At 46.1% G+C, this 23251-nt stretch overlaps 3 protein-coding genes across 3 annotated transcripts; 2 read left to right on the plus strand and 1 right to left on the minus strand.

The window, feature by feature from the left end:
• Positions 1 to 1714: 1714 nt before the first annotated feature.
• On the minus strand, positions 1715 to 4155 carry PtA15_3A403 (uncharacterized protein; the record flags this gene model as incomplete). The annotated part of the gene is made up of 3 exons (XM_053167369.1): positions 1715 to 3880; positions 3988 to 4086; positions 4153 to 4155. The coding sequence occupies 3 exons, from the start codon at positions 4153 to 4155 to the stop codon at positions 1715 to 1717; spliced, it is 2268 nt and encodes a 755-aa protein (XP_053018592.1).
• Positions 4156 to 5128: 973 nt separating this feature from the next.
• On the plus strand, positions 5129 to 6487 carry PtA15_3A404 (uncharacterized protein; the record flags this gene model as incomplete). The annotated part of the gene is made up of 7 exons (XM_053167370.1): positions 5129 to 5491; positions 5559 to 5621; positions 5691 to 5805; positions 5886 to 5919; positions 5994 to 6282; positions 6358 to 6375; positions 6452 to 6487. The coding sequence occupies 7 exons, from the start codon at positions 5129 to 5131 to the stop codon at positions 6485 to 6487; spliced, it is 918 nt and encodes a 305-aa protein (XP_053018593.1).
• An 8862-nt stretch (positions 6488 to 15349) lies between these two features.
• On the plus strand, positions 15350 to 16122 carry PtA15_3A405 (uncharacterized protein; the record flags this gene model as incomplete). The annotated part of the gene is made up of 5 exons (XM_053167371.1): positions 15350 to 15416; positions 15508 to 15610; positions 15677 to 15716; positions 15781 to 16001; positions 16074 to 16122. The coding sequence occupies 5 exons, from the start codon at positions 15350 to 15352 to the stop codon at positions 16120 to 16122; spliced, it is 480 nt and encodes a 159-aa protein (XP_053018594.1).
• Between the last annotated feature and the right edge of the window lie 7129 nt (positions 16123 to 23251).

A 23251-nucleotide genomic window follows, 5' to 3' on the forward strand; every position in this document is an offset into this window, starting at 1 on the left:
CAATGGCTTAGCAGCAGAATTATTCTTGAAAGCTACTATTCAAAAGATATCATGGTAATATTCCAGGGTAGGCTGAAACTCTTCTTATCATTGAATTTGTTTTGTTCAGATTTTTTAAGTAATTTCATCCTTTGTTCTCATATGACATCATAATTTCTTGAAATATTTGAGCAGGACTTGAGGAAGAACAAAGAAGACTAATTTATTACCATTCTATGAAGTTCTCAACAAAGAAACACTTCAGCTTAGCCGTTGGTTTTGAAATGGCATCATGGATTACCTTCTTGTTTGACGGTAACAGAATTTTGTATTTAGCGGATGAGCATGAAAGTCGCATATCAACATATGATAAGAATGAGTCCAAAGAATTGATCCAGAAGATAAGTAAAAAGTTCATGAGCCCCAAGTTTTGGGATAAACCGGAAAGCTATGATATGTCAAATCCAGCATCACTTGATTATGCTCATAAATTAAGAAATTATGAAAGAAATCTTTATGTTAGAAATCTTGAAACACAAATCAGCTTTGAAATCTCAGAATTCATTTATAATCACTATGGGGAAGCATGGATCAAAAATTATGTGGATGATCTTGAAAAATTCAAATCTAAACTGGATGTCATGCGTTTTTCCAATTGGTATCTCTCAGAATTAGAACATATTAATTATTTGCTATTTCAATACTCTGGAGATGCTTACCTTGAAAATAAATTGATTCACAAAGAAGAAAGACCAGAATTACTAGGTGAACATCTACAGGATCTTTACAAACACGCTATAGGAATAGATGAATCTTACGATGAAAACACTAGGAGTTTTCATGATAATAATCCAGAAATGCTACCTTATTGCCAGTATGAATACATCCAATCCAAAATTTTAGAAATTTTGGATGGAACTGAGCCTCCATCTATCTACTCAAATTTTTTCCCATAGGGAAATTCAAAAAGGATCTAACATTCAATTAAGGTATAAGTAGTCAATGTTGATTTGTTGCCATTATTTCGGGGTTTTTCGTTCTTTCTTTCTTTTTTTTGAACAGAAATAAATATCATCTCAGCAATTTCCCTCAAGTAGATATGTAGATTAGGTTTTTTCTGTTCTATGTGTGGGGCCTCCATATCTGATTTCTTATCTTTTGTATCCTACTCATTCACTCATGATATCACAGCCTCATACTTTTCTTTGCTGTCTTGAAATCTGTCATCCTTCCTCCAGTTTTGCATCACACACAACAAGGCCCACTCACTAACTCCCAGCAAACTGCCTAGAAAACTCAAACCGGCAAAGGTTATACAGCCTCAATGACTGAGAAGGAATCCTCTTCCGGCCTTTGAAGTTGCATGACCTCGATGGCCGGAACTTGTTCTCTTCCGACTCCCAGACAGGGCGTGCCGTGCTTTGCACGCCCTATTTGGGGATTCATGTGGAGCATCGACAAGAGCTACGGCTCAGTGGTAGCCCAATATTCAGTGAAAGCCCTAAAAGCACCTGTAGCCAGTGCATAGCAGTTTTGTAGCAATCTTCCGCTTCATCAAGTTAGTTGGACTCTTGGAAAAGGTCCGCTGACTTACAGCACGTCCCAGTGTTACACACTCATAAACAAACCAACCAAAAAGAAAAAGAAAAATCGAACCCGGGTTATTTTTTCATGCATGATAAAGGACAAAGCGGAAACAATAAATGAGCACTAAAGAAAGGAGAGAGAGAGAAGTTCACGACTCGTCGTAGCCTCTTCCAGAGCGCATTTTCTTGCTCTTACCGTTCAGAAGATTGGGGTTTCTTTTGAAGTGTTTTTTGGAGGCGGAGGCAGAAGGAGCGGCGGTTGGGGGGTGAGGAAGATGCTTGGAGGGATGGCGGACGGCGATGCGGTTACCCTGGTTGTCGATAGAATAGAGGTTGAGGTCGGAGGAGACGCGGAGTTTGGAGAGGTCGCCGACGGTGTCGAGCAGGTTACGATCGACGAGGGACCTTCGGCCTTTGATGCCAACCTTGATGAGCTTCTTGTCAGCATGCTTGTTTTCGTCTTTGAGGAAGTTTTGGTCGAGGGCCTGGGAGCGGGAGGATTGGCGGGACTGGGGGTCGATGCCGACGACGCCCTTGACGAACGTGTCGCTGTTCAACGGCACCCGAGTGGTTGGGGCCAGTTTCCGGTGGCCTTGGCTGATGAGCTTGAGCTCGCGACTCTCGGCGTTGAAGGCGTCGGGATCTTGGTCCGGCGGGGGCTCGCAGTAGAGCAGCTTGGCGGAGACGTAGTCTTTGAGGATCGGCCGGGCCACCTTGGACTCATCGGGGCGTCCCATCCCGCCTCCCCCCGTGAACGCGCCCCGGGCGATCGCATACGTCGTCAGGAACTCGCTCGCCGTCACTTTCCCGTCCCCGCCCTCCTCCACCGGCAAGGTCTCGAGCTGCAGCCCATAGGTTGCCTCCAGGACCGTCTTCGGGATCCGCTGGGTGATCAGACTGATCGGCCCCGTGTGCTCCCGCATCTGGTCGATCGGCAACACACCGTCACACACCAGCTCCGCCTTCGTCGACGCAAATTGCGGGAATACTAGGCCCGGACAATCGCACAGAATGACTTCCGGCGAAAGGTGGATGGTCTGGAAGTGCTTCGTCTTCCCCGGCGTCGCCGACACTGACACTTTCTTGGCCCCCACCAAGGCGTTGATCGTCGATGATTTTCCGACGTTCGGATAGCCTACTAGACCGACCACCAATTTCCGTGCTTGGCCCTCCTCAGATGAGTCTGTTGCGGGCTTGCTCAGATGGGTCTCTGCATGGCGGAGAAACAGATCTTCTAACTCGGCTACCGTCAAGATTTTCGTCTTGGATTTGGGTACGCTTGTAGTTGCCGTCGGCTGATTCAATTTGGTTGGGGCTGAGGGGGAGTGGTGATCTAGCTCGACAGGGTCTGGTTTGGAAGCTGGTGTGAGCGGCTTCTTCGATGGCTGACTGGTCAAGCTCGACTCTGATTCTTCGTCGTCCTCTTCGTTATCCTCTTCGTCCTCCCAACTGTTCTGAGCATCATCATTGTCATCATCATCATCATCATCATCATCATCATCATCATCATCATCATCATCATCATCATCATCATCATCATCATCATCATCATCATCATCATCATCATCATCTGATTCTTCTAGCTCATCTTCTTCCTGGATGGCTTGGAGAGCTACGGCGTCGGCGGCGGAGAAGAAGGCGTACTGGATACCTTGGCTGTCGAAGTACTCGGCCCAGAGTGCCCTCTGATTCTCAGTCAGCAAGTCGGACTTGTTGACGAGTAGGAGGTTAGTCTTGAGTCGTTGGGGACCGCCAACGGTTGGAGGATTCGGCGGAGGAGGCTCGAGGGCGGTGAGAGCATCATCCGAAAGTTCGTTGACATACTTCTCGAGGTCTTCGCAGCGAAACCGGAGTGGATTGCGGGCATCGACGATCTGGACGATCAGCTGGCTGCGCTCGACGACCCGCCAGAGCTGTCTCCAGACCTCGATATTCCGCTCGAACGGGGTCAAGAGAAACGAGCGATGGTCGGAGAGATCTGCGAGCCCTTTGCGCCACTCCAGGAACGAGTCCCGTTCGAGACGGTCGAGTTGGGCTCCCGTGGTCGATTCCGACCATTTCGGTCGCCGCGGCACTCGCAGGAGATCCTTGTGCGCCCGATGGCTCTCGGCCACTTTGGCTTGGTCGTCGGGCGAGAGCAGGAACGGGTTCGGCCCGTTCCCTGTGCCGATCGAGTTGCCTGAGTTCACAATCACCACGTTCTGGCGGACCGCAGTGAAGTCGACGCCGGCCATCGCAGCGGTGTTCAGGAAGTTTTCGAGATCGCTCTCTTGAGTGACTGAGATCGGTTTGTTCTCATAGACAGCTGTCGTATGCTGTTTGGAGAGGCATAGATTGGAGGATAAACGTTTGCTAGCATTAAGATCAGTTGGATTTATGTATCCCCGAGAGGCTCGAGATGAGCTTCTTGAATCCGGCTTACCAATTCTCGCTCATGTTCCAGTTTCTTGGTCTTTGCCCGATGGTTCATCAGCGCTTTCCCTAGTCCATGGTTGTGGGTCTGTTTCCTGTTCGGAGGAGGCTGGTGTTGGTGGGAAGACTGTCAGTGCTGAGGCTGCGATCTTGTGGAGCGAATGGATCTACTGACCATCGTGTCTCAAATGTTCTGTGGTTTGTTGGATGGTTTATTTTGCTTTTGCTGCTTTTTCTTGGTTGATGATGGTCAAAGAGAATCAAGTTTATGCATAATGGTATTCAATTTGCGCAATCGCGCCGGCCAACTCCAAACTCTTGGGATCTGGAATCTGGAGACCCCAGAGCTTGAACTAAACTCTGACAGATTTGTCTCTTATCAGCCTTCATGGAGGAAACCAATCATGATTCTGATAAAAGATATCGATGATAGTGATTTTTTGTTCTGGTATTTTTTTTGACTTCATACACATGTTTAAGAGATAATAGCTGCACTTGATAAGGGGATCAAATATCTGTGTACTTTTCCATGCCTTTCGCTAGCTAGACGGTTCTATCTGGAAGGGATCATCTTAACCAGGAAGTTCGAGTGGCAGATCAAACAAAACTGATGGCCCTCTTTCGGGGCCGCAAGGTGGACTCGGGTCCCCCCGATGGGCTCTTAGGGGTTCTTCGGTTAAAGTTCAGTGGTTTGGTGAAAAACAGACGAAAAAAAGGAAGAGATGAGAGAAGCTGAGGAAGAAGAACAACTAGAACAAGAACAGCCCAACAAACGAATCAGACTATCCCAGCCAACACTCGATAGCAAACAATCACTCGCAACACTTGAACCAGAACCAGCACCAGCACAAGAACCAGCACTAGAACCAGCATTAGAAGCACAAGAACAAGCACACGAACAAGCACAAATACGAGAACAGGTGCAAGTACTCGAACCAGACCCAGATCAAGAGCAGGTGCAAGTACTAGAACCAGAACAAGAACCAGAACCAGAACCAGATGAAGAAGCAGCGGCTCGATCACTCAAGCCAGCGATCTACGAAGAGCTGCAGAACATCATCCGCTTCGTAGTGGTGACGAACGATGGCCAGCCGGACTCATCGATCCTGCTGACGGGGCTCAAGAACCTGTTCCAGCGACAGCTACCAAACATGCCGCGGGAGCACATCGCCCGGCTGGTCTTTTCGCGGGACCATGCCAGTCTGGCGATCGTCAAGCGCGGGCTGGATGTCGTGGGCGGGATCACCTACCGGGCCTTCGAGTCGCGCGGGTTCGCCGAGATCGTCTTCTGCGCCATCCGCGCCTCCGAGCAGGTCAAGGGCTACGGATCCCATCTCATGAACCATCTCAAGGACCATGTCAAACAGTCAACCACTTGCATGCATTTCCTCACTTATGCCGACAACTATGCTATCGGTTACTTCAAGAAACAGGGGTTCTCCAAGGACGTCATCCTCGATAAATCGGTCTGGATGGGTTACATTAAAGACTACGAAGGCGCTACCGTCATGCATGTACACGCATTTTTCTCTGAACTTTAAAACTAAAAAAACGGGCAAACTGACTCCTTCTTTCGCTTAGTGTGCAATGCTACCGCGGATCAAATATCTAGAAGCGTCGATCATCCTCGAGAAACAGAAACAAGTTGAGTTCTTCCGTTTTTGTGCCGACTCAAGCCGAGCCGATTGCTGAGGTTCGCTAAACATTCGGCAGGCGATCATGAGCAAGATCAAGTTGATTTCGCAGTCACATGTGGTCCATAAGGGATTAGACGTCTTCAGACAGCCGCGCGTCCAGCCCGTCAATCCCGCCGACGTGCCCGGCCTCAGTTTCGTCTCATCTTCTCTGATCTGGAGTATACACAGCTCTAACCGGACTTTTTGTTCTTTTCTTACTAACTCGATGCAGAGGAAATCGGATGGAACCCGGAGCTGGACCAACTGTCAGTCGTCTTCCCCGTTCTTTTCCCGATCCCTGAGAGAAAAGAGAGCTGACACCTGGCAAGGATTGATGTAGGACACGGAAGCCGCAGCGGCTAGCCTGCCACAACATCATCCACCACTTGCTGACGAGCCTGCAGAGTCATCCGTCGGCCTGGCCGTTCACCAAGCCGATCAACAAGGACGAGGTGACCGACTACTATGCGGTCATCAAGACGCCTATGGACCTCGAAACGATCGAGGTCAAGCTCGAAAATAACCTCTATCTTGGCCTCGATCAGTTCCTTGCCGACTGCAAACTCATCTTCGAAAACTGTAGAACGTATAACCCCGAGGGCTCGAATTACGTTAAAAACGCCAATCGGGTATATTCTCTCTCTCCTCTCGTCTTCGATATCACCTTATTGAGCTGTCCTTTTGTTTTACTTGGTGTGTGGCAGTTGGAGAAGTTTCTCAAGGTGAATTTTTGGGTTCCAAGAGAAGTTTATGAAATCTTCCTATCTGATGCTGATTCTCACAATGATGGTTTTGCAGGACCGAGTCAAGCAATACGACGAGATTGAATACTGAAACTGTATACCAACACTACTGATAGCAAAATCAAAGCACAAAACTTTCGAGCCCTCTCATGGCTGAGATGCATTTTGGTGACGCGGCAAAGAAGTATCTCAACACCCCCATGGTAGCGCTGTTCATTTTGTTTTTCTTCTTCTCAAGTCTATCCCTCAGCTTCTGAACTCAGTTGTACATACATTTCATCAAAATAATATGTTGTAATCATCAAGTGTCTTTTCGTCCTCTTTTTCTCAGTAGGGGATTTCATGGTATATTACATTTACACAGCTTTGGGGCCCTTCATCAATAACACTTTGGGCATTTTTGTAAGTTGTTTGAGATGAGGTGTTTTTGAACCAGCAGAATTCCACATTGTTCGAAAAAGAAATGTTGCTCCATGAACCCCTTGAAACGGGCTCTGAATCCGTGTTTGCTGTGTGATAATCAAGCCTAACAATAAGCTGCTTTCTGTGAAATAACACTATTGCTGCAAAAATTCAGGTTTCCTGCAGATTTCACCTGCCTTCCCCACAATTATCAGGCTTGACTATAACACTGACAATGTCAGGCTTATACTACTTACGGAGGTGTCCGTAGTGTTGTAGCCGTGGACTGTAACAAGCAGAATATCAATTCTCAGCGTAAGGTTCTCTATGAGCGGCTTGGAGTAACTCAACAAGACTGACGCAGCTTCCAGCCGTCCTAAGACCGGGGCAATCCAACTACGAGTCACAAGGAACTCGGTGGGTAAAGGGATAGATAACAGGAATGATAACACACTTAGGTTACAGGGTATTCGGAACTGTTGTGAGGTAGTCGTGATAAGTCGTAGAAGAGGAGGCGTAAGAATGGGAGCGGTACAATCAGTCGAGCGGGTTATACGGTTGTCGGCCGAGGCAGTAAGGCTAAGGTATTTCCGACGGGAGTCGATGAATGCCTAGAATACTGCTGTGAGGAATTCAAGGGTATGACCGCACTGGACTGGATAAAAATGTACTAGGGAAAAAAGGGGAGCAATGCCTCGCCGCTTAGCTCTCTCTTTATATCTATTGGTCAGCTGTTTGACTTGTGGTTGGGGGATACTTCCATACCGCCTTTTCTATCTTTATTCTACATAATGGTTATTCTGTTTACCTCCTTTCGACTCTGTTCTGTTAGTTGTACCCTTTCATTCATAATAGGGGGGTTCACAATTGAATTTTTTAAAACCTTGGAGGTCAATTTAAGGCCTTTATGAACATAATTTTAAAATTTTGGCAAGATGTCCAGAAAAAGGTGACTGATCAATCAGTGCAATTTACCCCTAATGTATTTCCTTCATGCAATTTGTGTCTTCCGCGTCCGCACCCGCGCTACTCTGATTCATAATGCATTTCTTTCATGCACTAGGGAAATTGCGGCTGCGCCGCGTAAACTAAGACCCGCCTGAAGTGACCCCACAAAAGAACTGGCACACTGGCTAACCGAGCACACCGCATCACTAATGTCCCATAAAGCCACGCATCCGTGGACCATTGGTTAGACACATTTTTTTTTCTTTTACAAGAAGTTATCTAATATGTATACAAAGAGAAACGGTACAAAAGAAGCAATGGAGCCAAGTCCAGTATGTACAAACCTACACCATACAAACCTGAAGGCCTCTTTCACACAACAGCATCTCTAATCACACCTAAGTTCACTACATTCGTGGTCCGCGAAACACTACTTTCACCTATATAGCCAACAAGTAGGCCGGCCTGACTTGTTGCGCAAGACAGGGCAACATATAGCTGCCCGTGAGAAAACACTGGTTGAGGAAGATAAACACCCACAGGATCTAGAGTTTTTCCTTAAGCTTTGTTGATCGTCATTGCAAAAGTGGGAAAAACTGGGAATTGACATCGTCCAAACCTCATAGCACACATCTGATCCGGCTTGTGGATCAGAACCATCTTTGGGAGTAACACCTCTTCCCCTGCGTTTGGGCCAGTCATCACTTTACACTTCAGGACATGGGGCTGGCCACATTTGATCAGGAGCCGTGTTCCATTGCAGAGTCCGCTCCCAAGTGTCAGGTTCCGGATGCAAACAACCCGCAAACCTTCCTTCAGTCGAAGAGAAGGCATTGAAAAGCCAGAAATTTTGACGTTAATCAGCAATTCTGGTTCTAATGTTTCATCAAAGTCGCTGAGGACTTCGTCTACGGCTCGGACAACAACTTCGCGCCCTGGCAAATTGCGCAAACAAATTTAATTCAGGAGTTTTACGTTGCATGGCACCGGAGCAATATTCCATTGTTGGAAATGTGCAATGCCTTCGCGCTGGGTTGAGCAAGAAACTTGTAGCCACGGACTCAGGATTTCAGTCGTAAATAGTGCAGGGTGAATGATCTAACCAAACAAAATTGCCCAATGCTTCAAAATAGTTACAAGTTATGGCCATGTTAGCATCACAATATACGGGAGGCGGTGGATTTTTGTTCCAGGAACGAGATTAGCAACGGGATTGGAAATGAAGAGGAATTGGGAAGCGGGATAGATACTCACAAGAAACCAAAAGAAGTAATTATTGTGGTTGCTGATCTGCTTTTAACCAAATCAGGTTTGATTTTGAAAAGCTACTTGATAAAAGCTACACCATTTGCGACGAGGAGTCAATACAAATTTGTTGTATGGCGTTATCAATTGTACATTTGGATTGTTGGGTCTGTGAAGCCCTGGCTTCCACTTAAGGCAACAGCCGCTCCTCCAGCTGATAAGGTAACGGCTTCAGCGCTCTCTTGTACACTTCTGACCGCTCTCGGTCTTCTATTCTTCGCTGCTCTTAGCCAAATATCCTAGTCTGTTGTTTGCCGCTCTTGGCCCAATATCCCTTATGCGAGCCTTTCGCGGCCATCTTGTATTATCTCTCTTCCTCTTGTTATCTCAGAGCATGTACATTAGTTTACCAAATCCAGCCCGGACTTCTCCAAGTCCGGCCTTCCTTTGTATTCTCTTGAACCCCTCACAGACTCGTCCAATGAGTCTCCTCTATTCTTATCTTCTCTCTGTCTCTTCCTATTGTCGAGCCATCTCATCCTTTGGTCTATAAATAGACCACCTTCTCCCTGCAATGGATCAGCAACTAAGTTCACTCGTATCTTTCCCGCTCTTGAAACCGGCAAGCATCACAGGTCGTCTGATCTAGAAAAGCACACTGCGGGTCGGAGCCGGTTATGGCAGACAACGTATTGGGAATAGAAACCGGAGTTGTGCATTTGGATTGTTGGGTCGTCTGATCTAGAAAAGAACACCGCGGGTCGGAGCCGGTTATGGCAGACAACGTATCGGGAATAGAAACCGGAGATGCTGATGATTTGATCTGTGCATTTATGGTGTTTGTTCTTTGGGATTCAATGGCTGGAATTGAATGCCTTTGAAAAGGAACAAAGAAGCGTGTGTGAGCGAAATGTCAAGGACCAGGTGCTATGTGTGGAAATGCTGTTGGCCCGCGCGCCTCATGTGACAATGGAGAATATAAATAGGAGCTTCGCCGCTGCCTTTGAGTTGGTCATTTGAGTCACCGGGACAGCGGAGGCAACACATCTAACTAAACATTCAGATTTCACATAAATATACACCATCACAGGGTCCTGGGAGGTATTGACTGGCTTTGCCATAATAGTCGTCCTCTCAGGTTGATCCTTTTATTAAAAATCATTGATTACGCTTTCCGCAACCCTTACGACCAGGAAATGCTGCGCGAAAAAAGTACTTGTCGACGTAATTAATGATTTTTAATTATGCTATTGTTGCGCCTGTACTCGTGCTGCTTCTATATCTCTAATGCGTCTCTTTACTCTATTATACTATCCTCTCCCTGACAGACAAATGTTTGAGGAAACTCTTAACTTGGGTATCAGTGAGGGAAAATTCCCTATCAGTGGTCACAATTCATGTTGGGTAGGGTTGGGGCTGTGCCTAATTATCACAATGCTAATTTCTGATACAGCCAATGGTTGATGTATTTCCACTTTCTGGATGACATGTCATGAAATCTTGACCTGAGACCAGCCCTGAAATTGATGTTTCATCAAATGCAAAACATCACCTAGAGGGAGGAGTTACTGTACTGACAATATACAAAACAGAAGTTGTCATTCATGGTGTTCAAAGTTGGTTTGCATAATTTTATGCATGCGTAAATCATAAAATCATAAAATCATCTTTGCAGGGGATATGACTGTCTGATTATGTAATACAAAATTTCCTTGGCAAATTATTTTTATGATTTTATGAATTATGCATGCATAAAATTATGCAAGCCAACTTTGAACACCATAATTACATGCAGTCAGTTCTTAGTATTCAGGTTGAAAATTGGAGAAGAGGCAATATGCTGTAGTGCAGGCCCTATCCACATACCAGAAATACCACTGTTTCTGTTGTCAGTCAAAACTTGACACAAGTCACTCCAACTCTCTGATGTCCTTGTGACAGTTTTCTCATAGTTCCCCTTCATTTGATGAAAATCAATTATTGGGACTCTCTGAAGATTCATTTAATCTTCTGGATTATCATCTATCAAGCCCCTGCTATTGTGAAGATCAACATTCCTCACAAACTTCACTTACTACATAGTAATAAAAAAGCAACCTAAGTTTCCCCCTTCAATAAAGTGTACTCACAGAATATTTGAATACATCAATTTTTGATCCCAGACTACAAATATGTTAAAGATAGTTGTTGGATTCTTTTTGATCAGCTGTGTCTTTGCCCCTGCCCCAAACACTGGGCTTGTCAAATTTTCCCATCAAAACCCCTCATTTGGACCCACACCAGGTCCATATGTTGAATTTCCACAACATACAACTCAATTCCAAAACCGCAAAATGTATGATAGATATCCTCCAGCTTCATTAGCTCCCAGTCCTGGTCCTAGCAATATGATCCAAAATGGTGTTCATCCCATCAGCCATACTTTATTTGCTCTTGCTGTAACTGTTACTGTTTTGGGGGCTATTTTGACTATACTTTGCTTTGCACTTCTCTATGGGTCACGCCACTAATGCCAATGATTCTTTATTTCTATCATGTAAGTTCCATAATTAATGGAATCATCTTCCAATTTTTCATGCTGGAAAGTTGAAACTGATGTTTTTTGATTACACCTTTACAATTGGTGGATATTTGTTTTCAGGCAGTTTTTATCCATCAAAAAAACTATCCAAATTGAATTTGTTTATCAATTTATACTAGTGCCTCTTTGGCCATTGAAGGGTCTCCAGTCTTGATTTTATGTTGTTAAGACTTTCTCATTTCAAGATTTACTACCACCTCAAGTTCTTGCATGCACAACAAATCAATCTTAAGATTTTCTAGTTTCAAAATTTGTTACCGACCCAATTTTTTCCATCCAAAGCAAGCTGTTTAGTACATCACTTGAATTCATTTCTTTTTCCAGTTTCACATTCTTTCATATTTCCCTTCCTTCTTCAATGTTCCAATTTTTCACTTTTTCAGATGAATATGCATCTATTGTTTCACCTTATGTCCCACAAATCAGCTCTCAAATTTTTAAAAGCATTTAATTCAGCTTCTTTGACAAGAATCAAGCTCATCAGTTCTCTGTGCCTTTCTTTCTGAGTTCACTCATGTACAATCTCTTTCAATCTGAGTGCTCTTCTGCCTCACAAGCTAGTAGATTTTTTCCCTTAAAGGGGGTTCCTGACCACCTTGTTTGTCAGACTCTGAGCTTTTCCTTGATTCCTCCTGGAAGGGAAAATTATGAGGACCAGAGAAGGAGTCCTTCTCTGGTCCTCATAATTTTTCCTCTTTCATCTGAGTTCTGTTTTTCAACAACTCTGATTAAACTTTCAATTCCCACACCTGTGATATTTTTCCTCACAAGAACTTCCATAAAACCCTGTCTGGCTTTCATTTGTGATAAGTAATACTTTGGTGATGTGATGATAGTTAACCAACTAAGAATTTGGCAATCAAGTTTTGTTGCAGGACCATTTAAAAAGACTGAGGCTACTGCTGCTTGACCACCACACGTAGGTCAAGTGAGGCAGCCGAAAAACCGCCAGACAACTTTGTAATTTGCGACAAGTGTTCATAATTCAAAGTACTGGTCACCAGTCAAGCAGAAGTTGCCTTGGGCGGAATGCTTGTCGGTCGGAAGTACAGCCTTTATCAAAAGCTGAGGAGGATGTACCTCGTCAAATCTGACTCCCATATCTGAACTCGGAATTGGAAGGGCAACACCTCATAAATAAAACAAAAGAACACTTTGTTGGAATCGGCGGAACAACTGCCAAACCCGCACTGCAGGTGGATTTAGTAAAATGACTCCCCAACGTTCCTGGCCCAACATTCAGGCCCGAGGACCGCTTCACGGACGTTGCGCAAGAGTGCTTGAACGACAGAAAATTTGTGAGTATGATTTTGGATTAGGTTTAAAATGGGTTCTAACTTCTATAAGTACCTAGTAAACAGCATCATCTGCCAACCTACCTGAAAATATCAACGCGTTTGTGACTGAGGTTTCCTTCGTTAGAACTTAGGACAGCTATATAACTCGTAAGGAAAACAACTTACAGGGCGTTGAGACCAAAAGGCACAATTCGTCCCTGTAATGGGAACGTTTGGAACAGTCTGTCGCCGGCTCCGTACTCCGCCTATCTCTACCAAGCCGGCCGAATAAATTATTTAGGGTTCCAAAAAAAAAGGTGACCAAATCTGTTGGAAGTGGATTAAGTGGTTTATCGACAACATATTTTTTTTGCTCTATGTGACTAGTAAGTTGACCATGCTGTATTTTTTGTAGCTCCCCGCTAGCTCAACTCACCCTCTGGAGCTCCGCGGGGAGGGGATGGGGCGTCGGAAGGATCAAAGGATTCTCCGTAGGAGAGGGAGGGACCGCTTTCGCCAGCGGCTTACACAGCGAACTCCCGCCTGGGGGCCTTCCTCCGGGACAGCGTCCCTTCTCCACAGGTGGGGGTACTGAAGATGAGTTAGGTCAGGGTAGTGTCCCCCAGAAGACAACCGTCTTTCCAACTGGGTTGGCGCAAGTGGCGCTTGACCGGGACATGATTTGTCCATCACAAAATGTTTTTTGTTTTTTTCCATCCATTAAAACTCAATTACTATGGGTGGTCGAGAAAGAATGTTTTTTTATCTGTGCTCGTTTTGATGAAAAAGAAGAGTAGAACAAGGAGCCAAGGAGCGCACACATCTCTTCATCTTCCACTGCCTCCAATGGTTCGAGCGCATCATCAGTATTTCCATCCTTAGGGACATGTACTTAGCCTTCTCGATTTGTTCACTTCATCTTCTTGGGCAGCTTCTGGCTCGGTAACATGCTAGAAGCACCATAAAGTGTCTTGGGCCAATCTAAGGCTGATGGCCAGATGTTACCGCGGAAAGCTAGTGCTTCTTCCTCCTATTTGGATAACTTGTACAGTTCATACTTCCTTCCGGTGGTTACTTTTTTTTTCTTATGCATTTCGGCAATAAAGATTATGGAAAACAAAATTGAAGCATTTCAAAACTAAAAGGAAAAAACTTTCATCCACTGTGAAGCAAAATTAGCACAAGAGATTGTGGCGAAGGGAGGCTCAACCAGGGAGGATCAGACGGTGGATTGTGGCGGTGGAAATTAGGTGCCCCCGATGTTGCCACATGCTCAGAGTCGCACTTCGGCTCGGAGAAAAAGGGCAGGGTGGCTGGTGGTTTGGGTGGGCACTGCCAGAACGACTCGAAATCCTCGGCTTCCATGAGCCTGTGGAATGCTGCATACATGGAGATTCCGTCGTTTAGAGGGACAATTGGTTTTGAAATGTCCTTTCAGGTGCGGTGGATCGATCGATCGATTGCTTGGCGCTGTATGCACAAACATCGCTTGGAGAAGAAGAAGTGTGTGCGTACTAAAAAATTCACAAAACATGTGGTCGACGACATCGCCTACAAATGACCAAAAAGGGAGAAAGGGATCGTAAACTCAGATGTGCTTTGTCGAGTCTCGACGTCTCCGTCCACTGGATTGCATGTGCATTGCATATTTACTTGAATTGAAAGTTGGTGCGGGCTGCAGCAGGGTTTGTTTGGCTCCAATAGACCCAAGACAAGTGGTGGCGGCGAGTGGTGACGAAAAGACCTCCACTACAAAAAAAAATGTGCCGTGGGCAGGCAAAGGCAGGGACGTACGGGATGACAGCCAACCCTTAAACGGATCGGCGGGATGGGCCCCCGTGATTTTCTAGGTATGAATGGGATTGAGATACGGTGGAGTAAAGGATAGAGGGCCACAGCGCTAGCTTTCGGATATTTCAGTGGGTTTCCGCCCTGGTGGTTATGTAGAACTTTGCAGTTCAGTTTGGCGGGCGAATCTTCATGAGATAATTGTTTACTTTACAGCTCATGCTCCCCGTGCGGGCTGCTTGAAGGGTATCAGGAAATAGCATGCTGATGCAGACCGAGAAGAATGGTGCTAGTGCTTCTGAATCGGCTTTCCATGCAAAACCTAATTCATGAGGTCGGATGAGCCTTCATCATCCATGTGAGAGTCGAATCGTAATTAAGGCCTTTCAATCACCTCCAACTTCCAAGCGAATCTTATGCCCCGCTTCACGCGCCTTGCCAGCTATGGCAAGTCCAGACCTTAAAATGCCGCTCCAAATCGCGCTCTTGCGGTTGTTCTTGTATTCCCCAGTAGCATCACAACCTTTTTTTCCTCTGGCCCTCGATACCGATCATTCAATTTTAGCACACACTTCGAGCATCCCCTCACCAAAGCAGATAATACCTAACTTCTACCAAGTCCACTACCAACCCCTGTCAGACTCTTGGACCGACTGGTGCAATACTTTGCGCGTCCTTTTTTCTTCCTCCGTATTCAGTCACCCTCGTCACCATGTTCAGCCATGATAGCTTCGAGTTTAATGATTCCAATGAAGCCTTTTCCGAAATCAGTGGAATGGGTACGACCCCTGTTTTTATTATTGTAAACAAAAGAAAATCCTATTATGACCTCTTGGATACTGATGCGCATGTGCTAAAAAAACTTAATAGAAAGTCTTTACAGCACCGAGGGCTCTACATCCAAAGCGGAGTTCCCGAGAAGAAAAAGACACATGACAAGTGAGACCATTGAAAAGCGAAAACAGCAAAACAGGTTTGTTTCCTGTCTTGCCTAATGATAGCATATGAAGTTGACGATTGTATTCAAACCACCCAACAGGACCGCCCAAAAGGCTTTTCGCGAAAGGAAGGAAAGACATGTGAGTTTAAAAATTTCTTTTTGTTTGCTCAGATGTCTCGCTAAGTCCTGCCTTGTGCCTCCAGCTTCGAGAAATCGAAAACCAGTTGAGCTATAAGCAGCATCAGATCCAGGCAATCTGTGGACAGAACAGATACCTTGAAGACAAGTGCCTGTTCCTTTCAAATCAATATGAAATCCTCGAAAAGAAATTCCTGGACGTTCAAAATCGACTCAGGACTTTCGAGGAGTTCTCAACCAAACAAAGTCTTCCAGGAAGATACGATCCGCTTCAAGGAATTTTAGGGTAATTCGAACAAATAAGTCTTTTTAGAATTACGCCGAGGTGCTGATATCGAATTGACTCTGCATCACCCAGGACAATCAACTTGGATGGAAGCATCCACCCCCACAATTCTTTACAATAAACTACATATCTATTCCCACCATTCTTTACGGTGAACCATCCATCCCCATAATCCTATAAAGTAAATTACAGTGGAAGTCCAACCTTACCACGAACACTATCTTGTACCTTGACTCTTATTTACGGACGATTTCATTCTGGTATATAGCAACCATCCTTGTCACGCGTCTCCACCCCCCTTCCCCCTAGGAAGGGAGAAGCCTCAGTTAGCGGGGGGAATAGCGCCCAAGCTTTCTCCCAACACCTAGACAGCCGTCGACACGACAGCAGAGGCGTTACGCCTCTGAGATACGTGGCGAGACAGGCGACCCAAGGATGGGCCCCGATGGGAAAGGACAGCAAGGGGAACACAAAAGGGAGCTCTCTCAGCAAGCTTTTCGTTCCCCAGCTCACACCTTCTCCCCTCGATCAGAGCATCCCATCTTCTACGCACTCTCTCCGTTTTCTTTTTGACACCACCCACCCTGACAGATCACATTCTAGGTCTAGGAGACGTGCACAGACCATGGAGGGTCTAGCACCGATCCCCCAAGAGCGTGCTCCTTTTCTTCTGCTCCGGGGTTTTTTCACCCCTCTCGAGCCACCGAGACCCAGAATAGAATCTGAGGAGTCTCCGGAAGCTCGAGAGACACGGGATGCAAAGCCCCCCCTGACCCACACACGGCCGGCTTGCTTGGAGCCACCCACCCCCCCCCCCCCCCCCCCCCCCCCCCCCCCCAAAGGGGCTCAAGTCGGCCTAGGGGAAGCGCGATGGAAAACCAACGCGCCTCCCTGAACCTGTAAGAAGCCAAGTGAGATAAGAGGGGACACCCTCCCCAAGCCCCCGGGCAGGAAGGAGTCCATCACACTATCACCACAGTAAGGTCCCTGGAGGGGCCTAAGTTGTGGTACGTGCGTAGGATAGAATTCGCCCCGCGGTGTTACGGCTGTAGTCGCTTGTCTGCAACCAGGGGTTGTTTGTCCTTGTGTTTCTGTTCGAGGTGCCCTTATAAGGCGTCCTCTCTCTTTACGGGGGGTTTTCCCCCGGTATTCACGCCGTTCGCCAGTTTGCTCTCATCTTTTGCGCATGTCTATTCCGCTGAGCCTCTGCATCCTGAAGAGCCCCGATTCAGATCCAGAAATATCCGCCCATATCCGCAGGTTTCGGAGCCTCGGGTTTCAGATATCTGGTGTGATCCGCGGCTCCTCACCAGATATCCCGGATTATCTACCAGATATCCACCGCGGGATACTGGCCAAGAGTTGAAGTACATGTTGTGTTTTGAGAAAGCTTGGACACTTTTCCAAAATTAGTTCTGCACCGGAAAGTTTAAAAGCTACACTTTTGGGGTTTAGGGGGCTAGCTGGATAGACCAGTTGAATCTGTGAGTGAACCCCATTCTTGGCATACATCAAGTCAAGTTGGTGTTTTTGTGATGGAGGGAGTGGGGATTACCCAAATTTCCAAGAATTATTCAAAACACAATATTGTCTTTCCCAAGAAGCTTGGACAGAATTTAAAAGAAATGTTTTTGAAAATCCTTTGCAAATCACATATCTTTCATATATACTCCAAGTTTTGATTTGACAGGTGTCAGATACAGCCCAAGGCTAAATTGAAACCCAGAGCCATCATCCTTGAGAAGATGGTCTTGGAGTAGACTTCAGGAAAAAGGGCTGCTTGTTGACCCCTCCAACCACGGTGTGGTGGTTGATTGGTGTGGGGCGCCAAAGTGTCTGATAAGGTTCGGGCGCGCGGCTGCGGCGGGGCATGAGGGCTCCGCAGGCGGTTGGGGCGGCGCAGGATCTTCAAGCGGCGGAGGCGGAGCGCATGGGCTGGGCGCGGAGCGTGCGGTCAAAGGCGGCGGAGCTGCGGCGTGCGGAGCGGAGCGGACTTGCTGAGTCCAGGCATTCCAGCGCGGACTATCTAGAACAATGCGGCAATTGGGGGAAGCTGTGGCAGCTGAAGCGGGTTACGTCAGCGGACGTAGCTGGGGCGGAGGCGGCGTGTGGGATCCCAACACCGGAGGCTAGACAGGGGCGTGGATGATGGATGATCAGAGGTTGGGCGGCTGTCTACGGCGAGCAGTGGAGGCGCAAATGACGACGTGGGAGCGGAGGCATGCGGCGTGCGTGGGATGGGAGGAGGATTTCTAGTTGTTATTTCCTTTTCTACTGGTTTATGACATGTGGCGGAGTTTTCTCATGGTTCATTTTTCTATGGTGGAGTGATGGAGAGTTGTTGATATGGGGGGGAGGAGGAGGATCTTTCCCCCACGGACCTTTGGAGGGAGGATTATTATTATTGTTATTATTATTGCAGACTTTACTTTACTTCTGCGGATTTTTGATTGCGGAGGAGTTTTTTTATTATGGCTATCTTTTTCTTTACGGAACGTTGAGCGGAGTTTTTCAGAGAGTACTCTACTTTTTGGATGGACTGTTCTTATTTTGATTGCTTTATGGTTATTTTACGTCTGCGGAGCTATCTTGATGCTTTTATTACGCGGAGTTCGGAGTTTCCCTTGACTACTCGGGATTATCTTGCGTAGAAGAAGGCTCCACCGGACATTTCGTCACGGGAGGACGCTTTCTGACTACCACAGCGGCGCATGGTGATAGACCGCTGCCCTCTGCCCAAACGGAGGGGCCAACCAAGCGCCAGACCGTTACACAACCTGCAAAGGACAAGAGGGCTGTGGGATACTCCAGCCAAAAGTTAATCTAAAAATCAAAAATAAACCCATACACCAAAACAAAAAGGATTGGAAAAGGTCCAACCTCCCTGGAAAAGACAATATATGGGCTTTGGCCCATGGGAAACAGGACCTCTCTGTGCTCCAGTTCCCTCCCATCAAAAGTGGCGACACGACCGCGCGGCCGTATTCTTGCATCCCCCAAGACGCCACATAGACATACCACAATTTACGCCACCATTGCAATGTGGCACCCCCACTGTGGCCACCTGGGTGGCCCCAAGGCCCAAGCGAGACCCTTGAGTGACCCGGCGTCCAAGGGGCGGGCCAGCGGTTGGCCCCCAGGCGCCCCGGCCGGGCCGCCATTGTGATCACCACACAGCAATGTCATCAAGGCCTTGTAAGGTTGGATGCGCCCCTTGGCCGCCTCTATGCCACCCTTGGGACTAACACCTTGGGCTTCCACCGACAATCTCAAAAGGCTTCCTCCCAGCTGAGAGCCCAAGAAAACAGCTTGGTAATTTCTTTTTCTTTTTTGGAATTCAAATATTCATTCTGCATGAAAAGGGAGTCATTGATCACTACATACAAACAGGTGACATTCCCGCACGCAGAGTCACCTGCGCAGTGACTGCGGCCACCAAAATCAAGTGACACTGCACTTGGGAACAACAGATGCCTGCCTGTAGTGTGATGGTATATTTGCCCCAACACAGAAAGCCCTTTATCAATGCAGCTTTCAGAGAGCTTGACGGGTGTTGAGTCCAAGGGGTGGGTTTGAATCCCACTTGTGGAGTTCTTTTTGTGGGTGCTGGCGGCTGTGCCCTCCAGATCAAGATGTTACGTGACATTCAATCTGCAGTGACTTTGCCTCTGCCTGCGGAATGAATCTCATGTAACAGCTTCAGGACCGTGCAACCTGATTACGTGAAAAAAACCATTTTTGCACCCGGGGAATGCTCCAATGGCGGCTGGCGGCCATGTGATGTCATGGGGATGCATCCAATGGTGCCTGTAGAGAGTATGGTCATCGTGTGCCACTGAGGCATCTTTTCCCATGCAGGGTCAATGGGGTGCCACAATTGCCGCCACTTGCCCTGGGGTGTAACTCCAGACCTAGCCCAATCTGGGCAAAGGAGGCAAAGTGTAAAAAAAATAGAACTTTATTCAGGTTCAAGTTCCCAGGACCATTGAAGTTTACTTTCAATAGGAGAAACTTTGGCAACACACCATTCTTTTTCTAGGAAATTCCTTAATTTTCCTTTCTTCTATGTTCTTCCACATACTTCCCATGTAATTATTTCTGGACAATTCATTACATAGCTGGTTGTTAGACTATAAATAAGATCTTGTAACCACCAGGAAGCTTTTTTTCTTGAGGCAAAATCTTTGTATCACGGCCAATTACATCTTATGAATATCTTGAAAAGAAATCAACCTCAATTTATACAAATAAAGCCCCACCTTCACTTAACACTACCAAACAACCTCAAAAAATATTATATCAAACTAAAACCTAAGCAGGAATAGTCTATAGACCTCCGGTCTGGAAATTCTGATAGAAAGTCTTTAGTTTTCCGTTATCCTATATACCTTGGGCTTATACAAAGCCTCCTACATCTCAACTGCAGAGCGGGTGGTAACACACCTGCGTATCTGTAGCCTGGCTACAGACAACAGTGGGTCAGCTACACTAACAATAGCTGTAGACTAGAGTAGTGTTACACCAGGGAAGCCTGGGGGAACACTCTTCAGTGAGTGCATTACCTTGAATTATTTCCATAACTTGGTGCAATGTCTATTACATCATATGTATAATCAAACATGAAATGACATACAACTCAGGATTTAAACGGGTTGGGTTTGGGTTGAAAAACAGCGCCCAAACCCAAACCAACGTTTAGCGCGGGTCAGGTTGGGGTAGATTTTAAAATATGCTGCCCGAACCGGACCCAATGTCATACCTTTTTGGGTTGGGTTGGTTTGGGTCTTGGGTTGACCCAACCTATTAGGCGCCAAAAACCCCCAACTTGACTGTTGGAGGCGCCATAGTCAGGTCGCAGGCTAACCCAATGAGGAAATAGGCTGCCAAAACCCAACCTGACAATTTTACAAGTTGGGTTGGGTGTAGATCAGAGAAATCTTTTATAATTGCGAACACTTTAAGACCAGTAGTAGTAAAACTAATAAGTTTTTGTTTTTGTGATTAATCAGACTAATGAGAAGGCGACGTTATTGAGAGACAAACACTCTCCTCCCCCTGAGCAAGTATCCTCTGACGGTTATGTGATTCCCTCACGGACTTGACCGGTGTACACTTGATCACTGCCGGTGTTGAGTCTTGCTTGGAGAGTTTGATCTTGATGGTTCCGAGTTGGTTTGCTGAGAAAGCTGACTCGGGAATATTCTGGAAGTTGATTTGAACTCGCAGCTGAGCATGTGACATGTGATGGATATTTCACCCAACATTGGGTTGGGTTCAGGTCATGCCTTTTTCTTCAAGAATGTCCCCAAACCCAACCTGAAACCCAACAGGTCTTGGGTTGGTTTTGGGTTGGCCTGACCCATTTACACCCTAATATACAAATATATATGAAGTATCCATAACTCAGCTGGAACTCATCTTTAACTCAGTAATCACTAAACTGGACCACAGAACACAAATTTTCTGTAACCAAAGTTCAACTAAAGTGCAAAGCAACACTCACACACTGTTGAGGGTGATTTCAATCTGAATGGTGTTGGAACCATTTCACCCTCATGTATGATAGTATCTGTTGCTGTGGCCTCATCAGAATGTTATTGGGGTGTGATTTTTCACCCTATTGTATGCACATACAATAGGGTGACAAATCATAGTCCATCAGGGCAGCTACAGCTAAATTTTTCTTGAATTTTCCCCCATTTACTTGGCAGAAATCTGAGAGATTTCTCACCAAGGCAAAAGGCTTAGCGCTCATAAATTGAGAGAGCGGCCTGGAGCTGAATCAGCTGCTGAACTTGGTAAGCAAAGAAAACCATCTTTGGCAGTCCAAACCAGCCGCAAGGCGTCGTAAAACTGACACATCAATTTTGATGTATGCAGGTCTGACACCAGAAAGCAACAAAATCAGGCTTGTTAATAATCCCGACTCCCAGTAACTAAGAGCTAGAATATCAGTCAATACCAAAGGTGAGTGACTGACAATTCAAACTCCAAATGCACAAGATCATGGAAAGCTAATGCCTCTTCCGTAAAAAACCTCCAGACATTTTCAAAGAGGAAAGACCAGCCGCACCATCTACTCTCAAAGAGAAGTAGAGAAACACAGTGAGTGGCTGTGTCCCAGACTGACAGAAAGAAATAAAAAGGCTTACAAGAAACACAATCTTACCTAGATAAGGTAGCATCATTACTCAGCTGTTTTGCCTAACACAACTAAGTGGACCCCAAGGGCCAGAGACCCAAGGAGTGTAAGGACTCCTGAGTCTTAAAGCATAACAGATGAGAATAGATGAACTGATATGGTGTATGGTGCCTAGATTGATGCAGGTCAACCATCAGACAGAACCGCTGTTCACCACCATATCTTTCATTGTTATATTCTCACTAAGAGAGCGGCCTATTGCCTGCTCTTAGGTAAATACTCAACTCACAACCTCATTCACCCATAAAGAATAGTTGTAATAAGCTGTATAGAGTCTAACTGAGAAATGAAATCTCTTAGTCATCTGAAATTTTTCAAAATACCCCTCTGGTATGAAAAGTATCTGATTATTCACCTTATTTTTACTTGAAGCTGTGTAATTTTGGTTCCCGTTTGGGGCACCCATGCCATGGTTTTCATAGTTTTTCTTAGTAGGAAATCCACCCAATTAGACCTGAAGTAGCACACTCCTTTGCTGGGGTGCGCTAATGCCATGCAGCCCACCTTGTGCTCTTAAGAGTTAAGAGGGCTTTCTGCCTGCTGTATAATTTTGGTGGGCTTTGGGCACCCCAGTGAAAAGTTATAATTTTTTCTATTTGGCAATTTTTGGGGAATTGGGGTTCCAACTCCCAAAAAATACTTATAAATCTGAGTTCCAACTCTTAAATTCACCCAGGTCAATTTTTGGTCCTGGAGTCAAGACCCAGACCAGACACTGAAATCCAGTCTTCCAAATGTCTGCTACTTTTGGGAGTCAGAAGTCAAATTCCTGGGAGGTGATTAGTGGAGGACTTCCCGTTGGCTAAAATGCATAATATAGAGTGACAGGCCAAACTTTACTGGATGGTGAAAGTTGATTGAGATTGAGTTTTCACCAGAAAGCAAGGTTTAGCGGAACCCTCTAAATCAAGCCTTTCACTGTCAGGCAATGGAGGACTTCCTGTCGATCTGGAAAGTCAGATCTGAGCCACCAGATATCAAATTTCGCAGGGAAATCTGGGTCCCCGAAGATCCCCGAAGTGATCCAGAGTTCCAGATTCCAGATTTC

The sequence above is a fragment of the Puccinia triticina genome, chromosome 3A, assembly GCF_026914185.1.
Source record: "Puccinia triticina chromosome 3A, complete sequence".
Taxonomy (NCBI): domain Eukaryota; kingdom Fungi; phylum Basidiomycota; class Pucciniomycetes; order Pucciniales; family Pucciniaceae; genus Puccinia; species Puccinia triticina.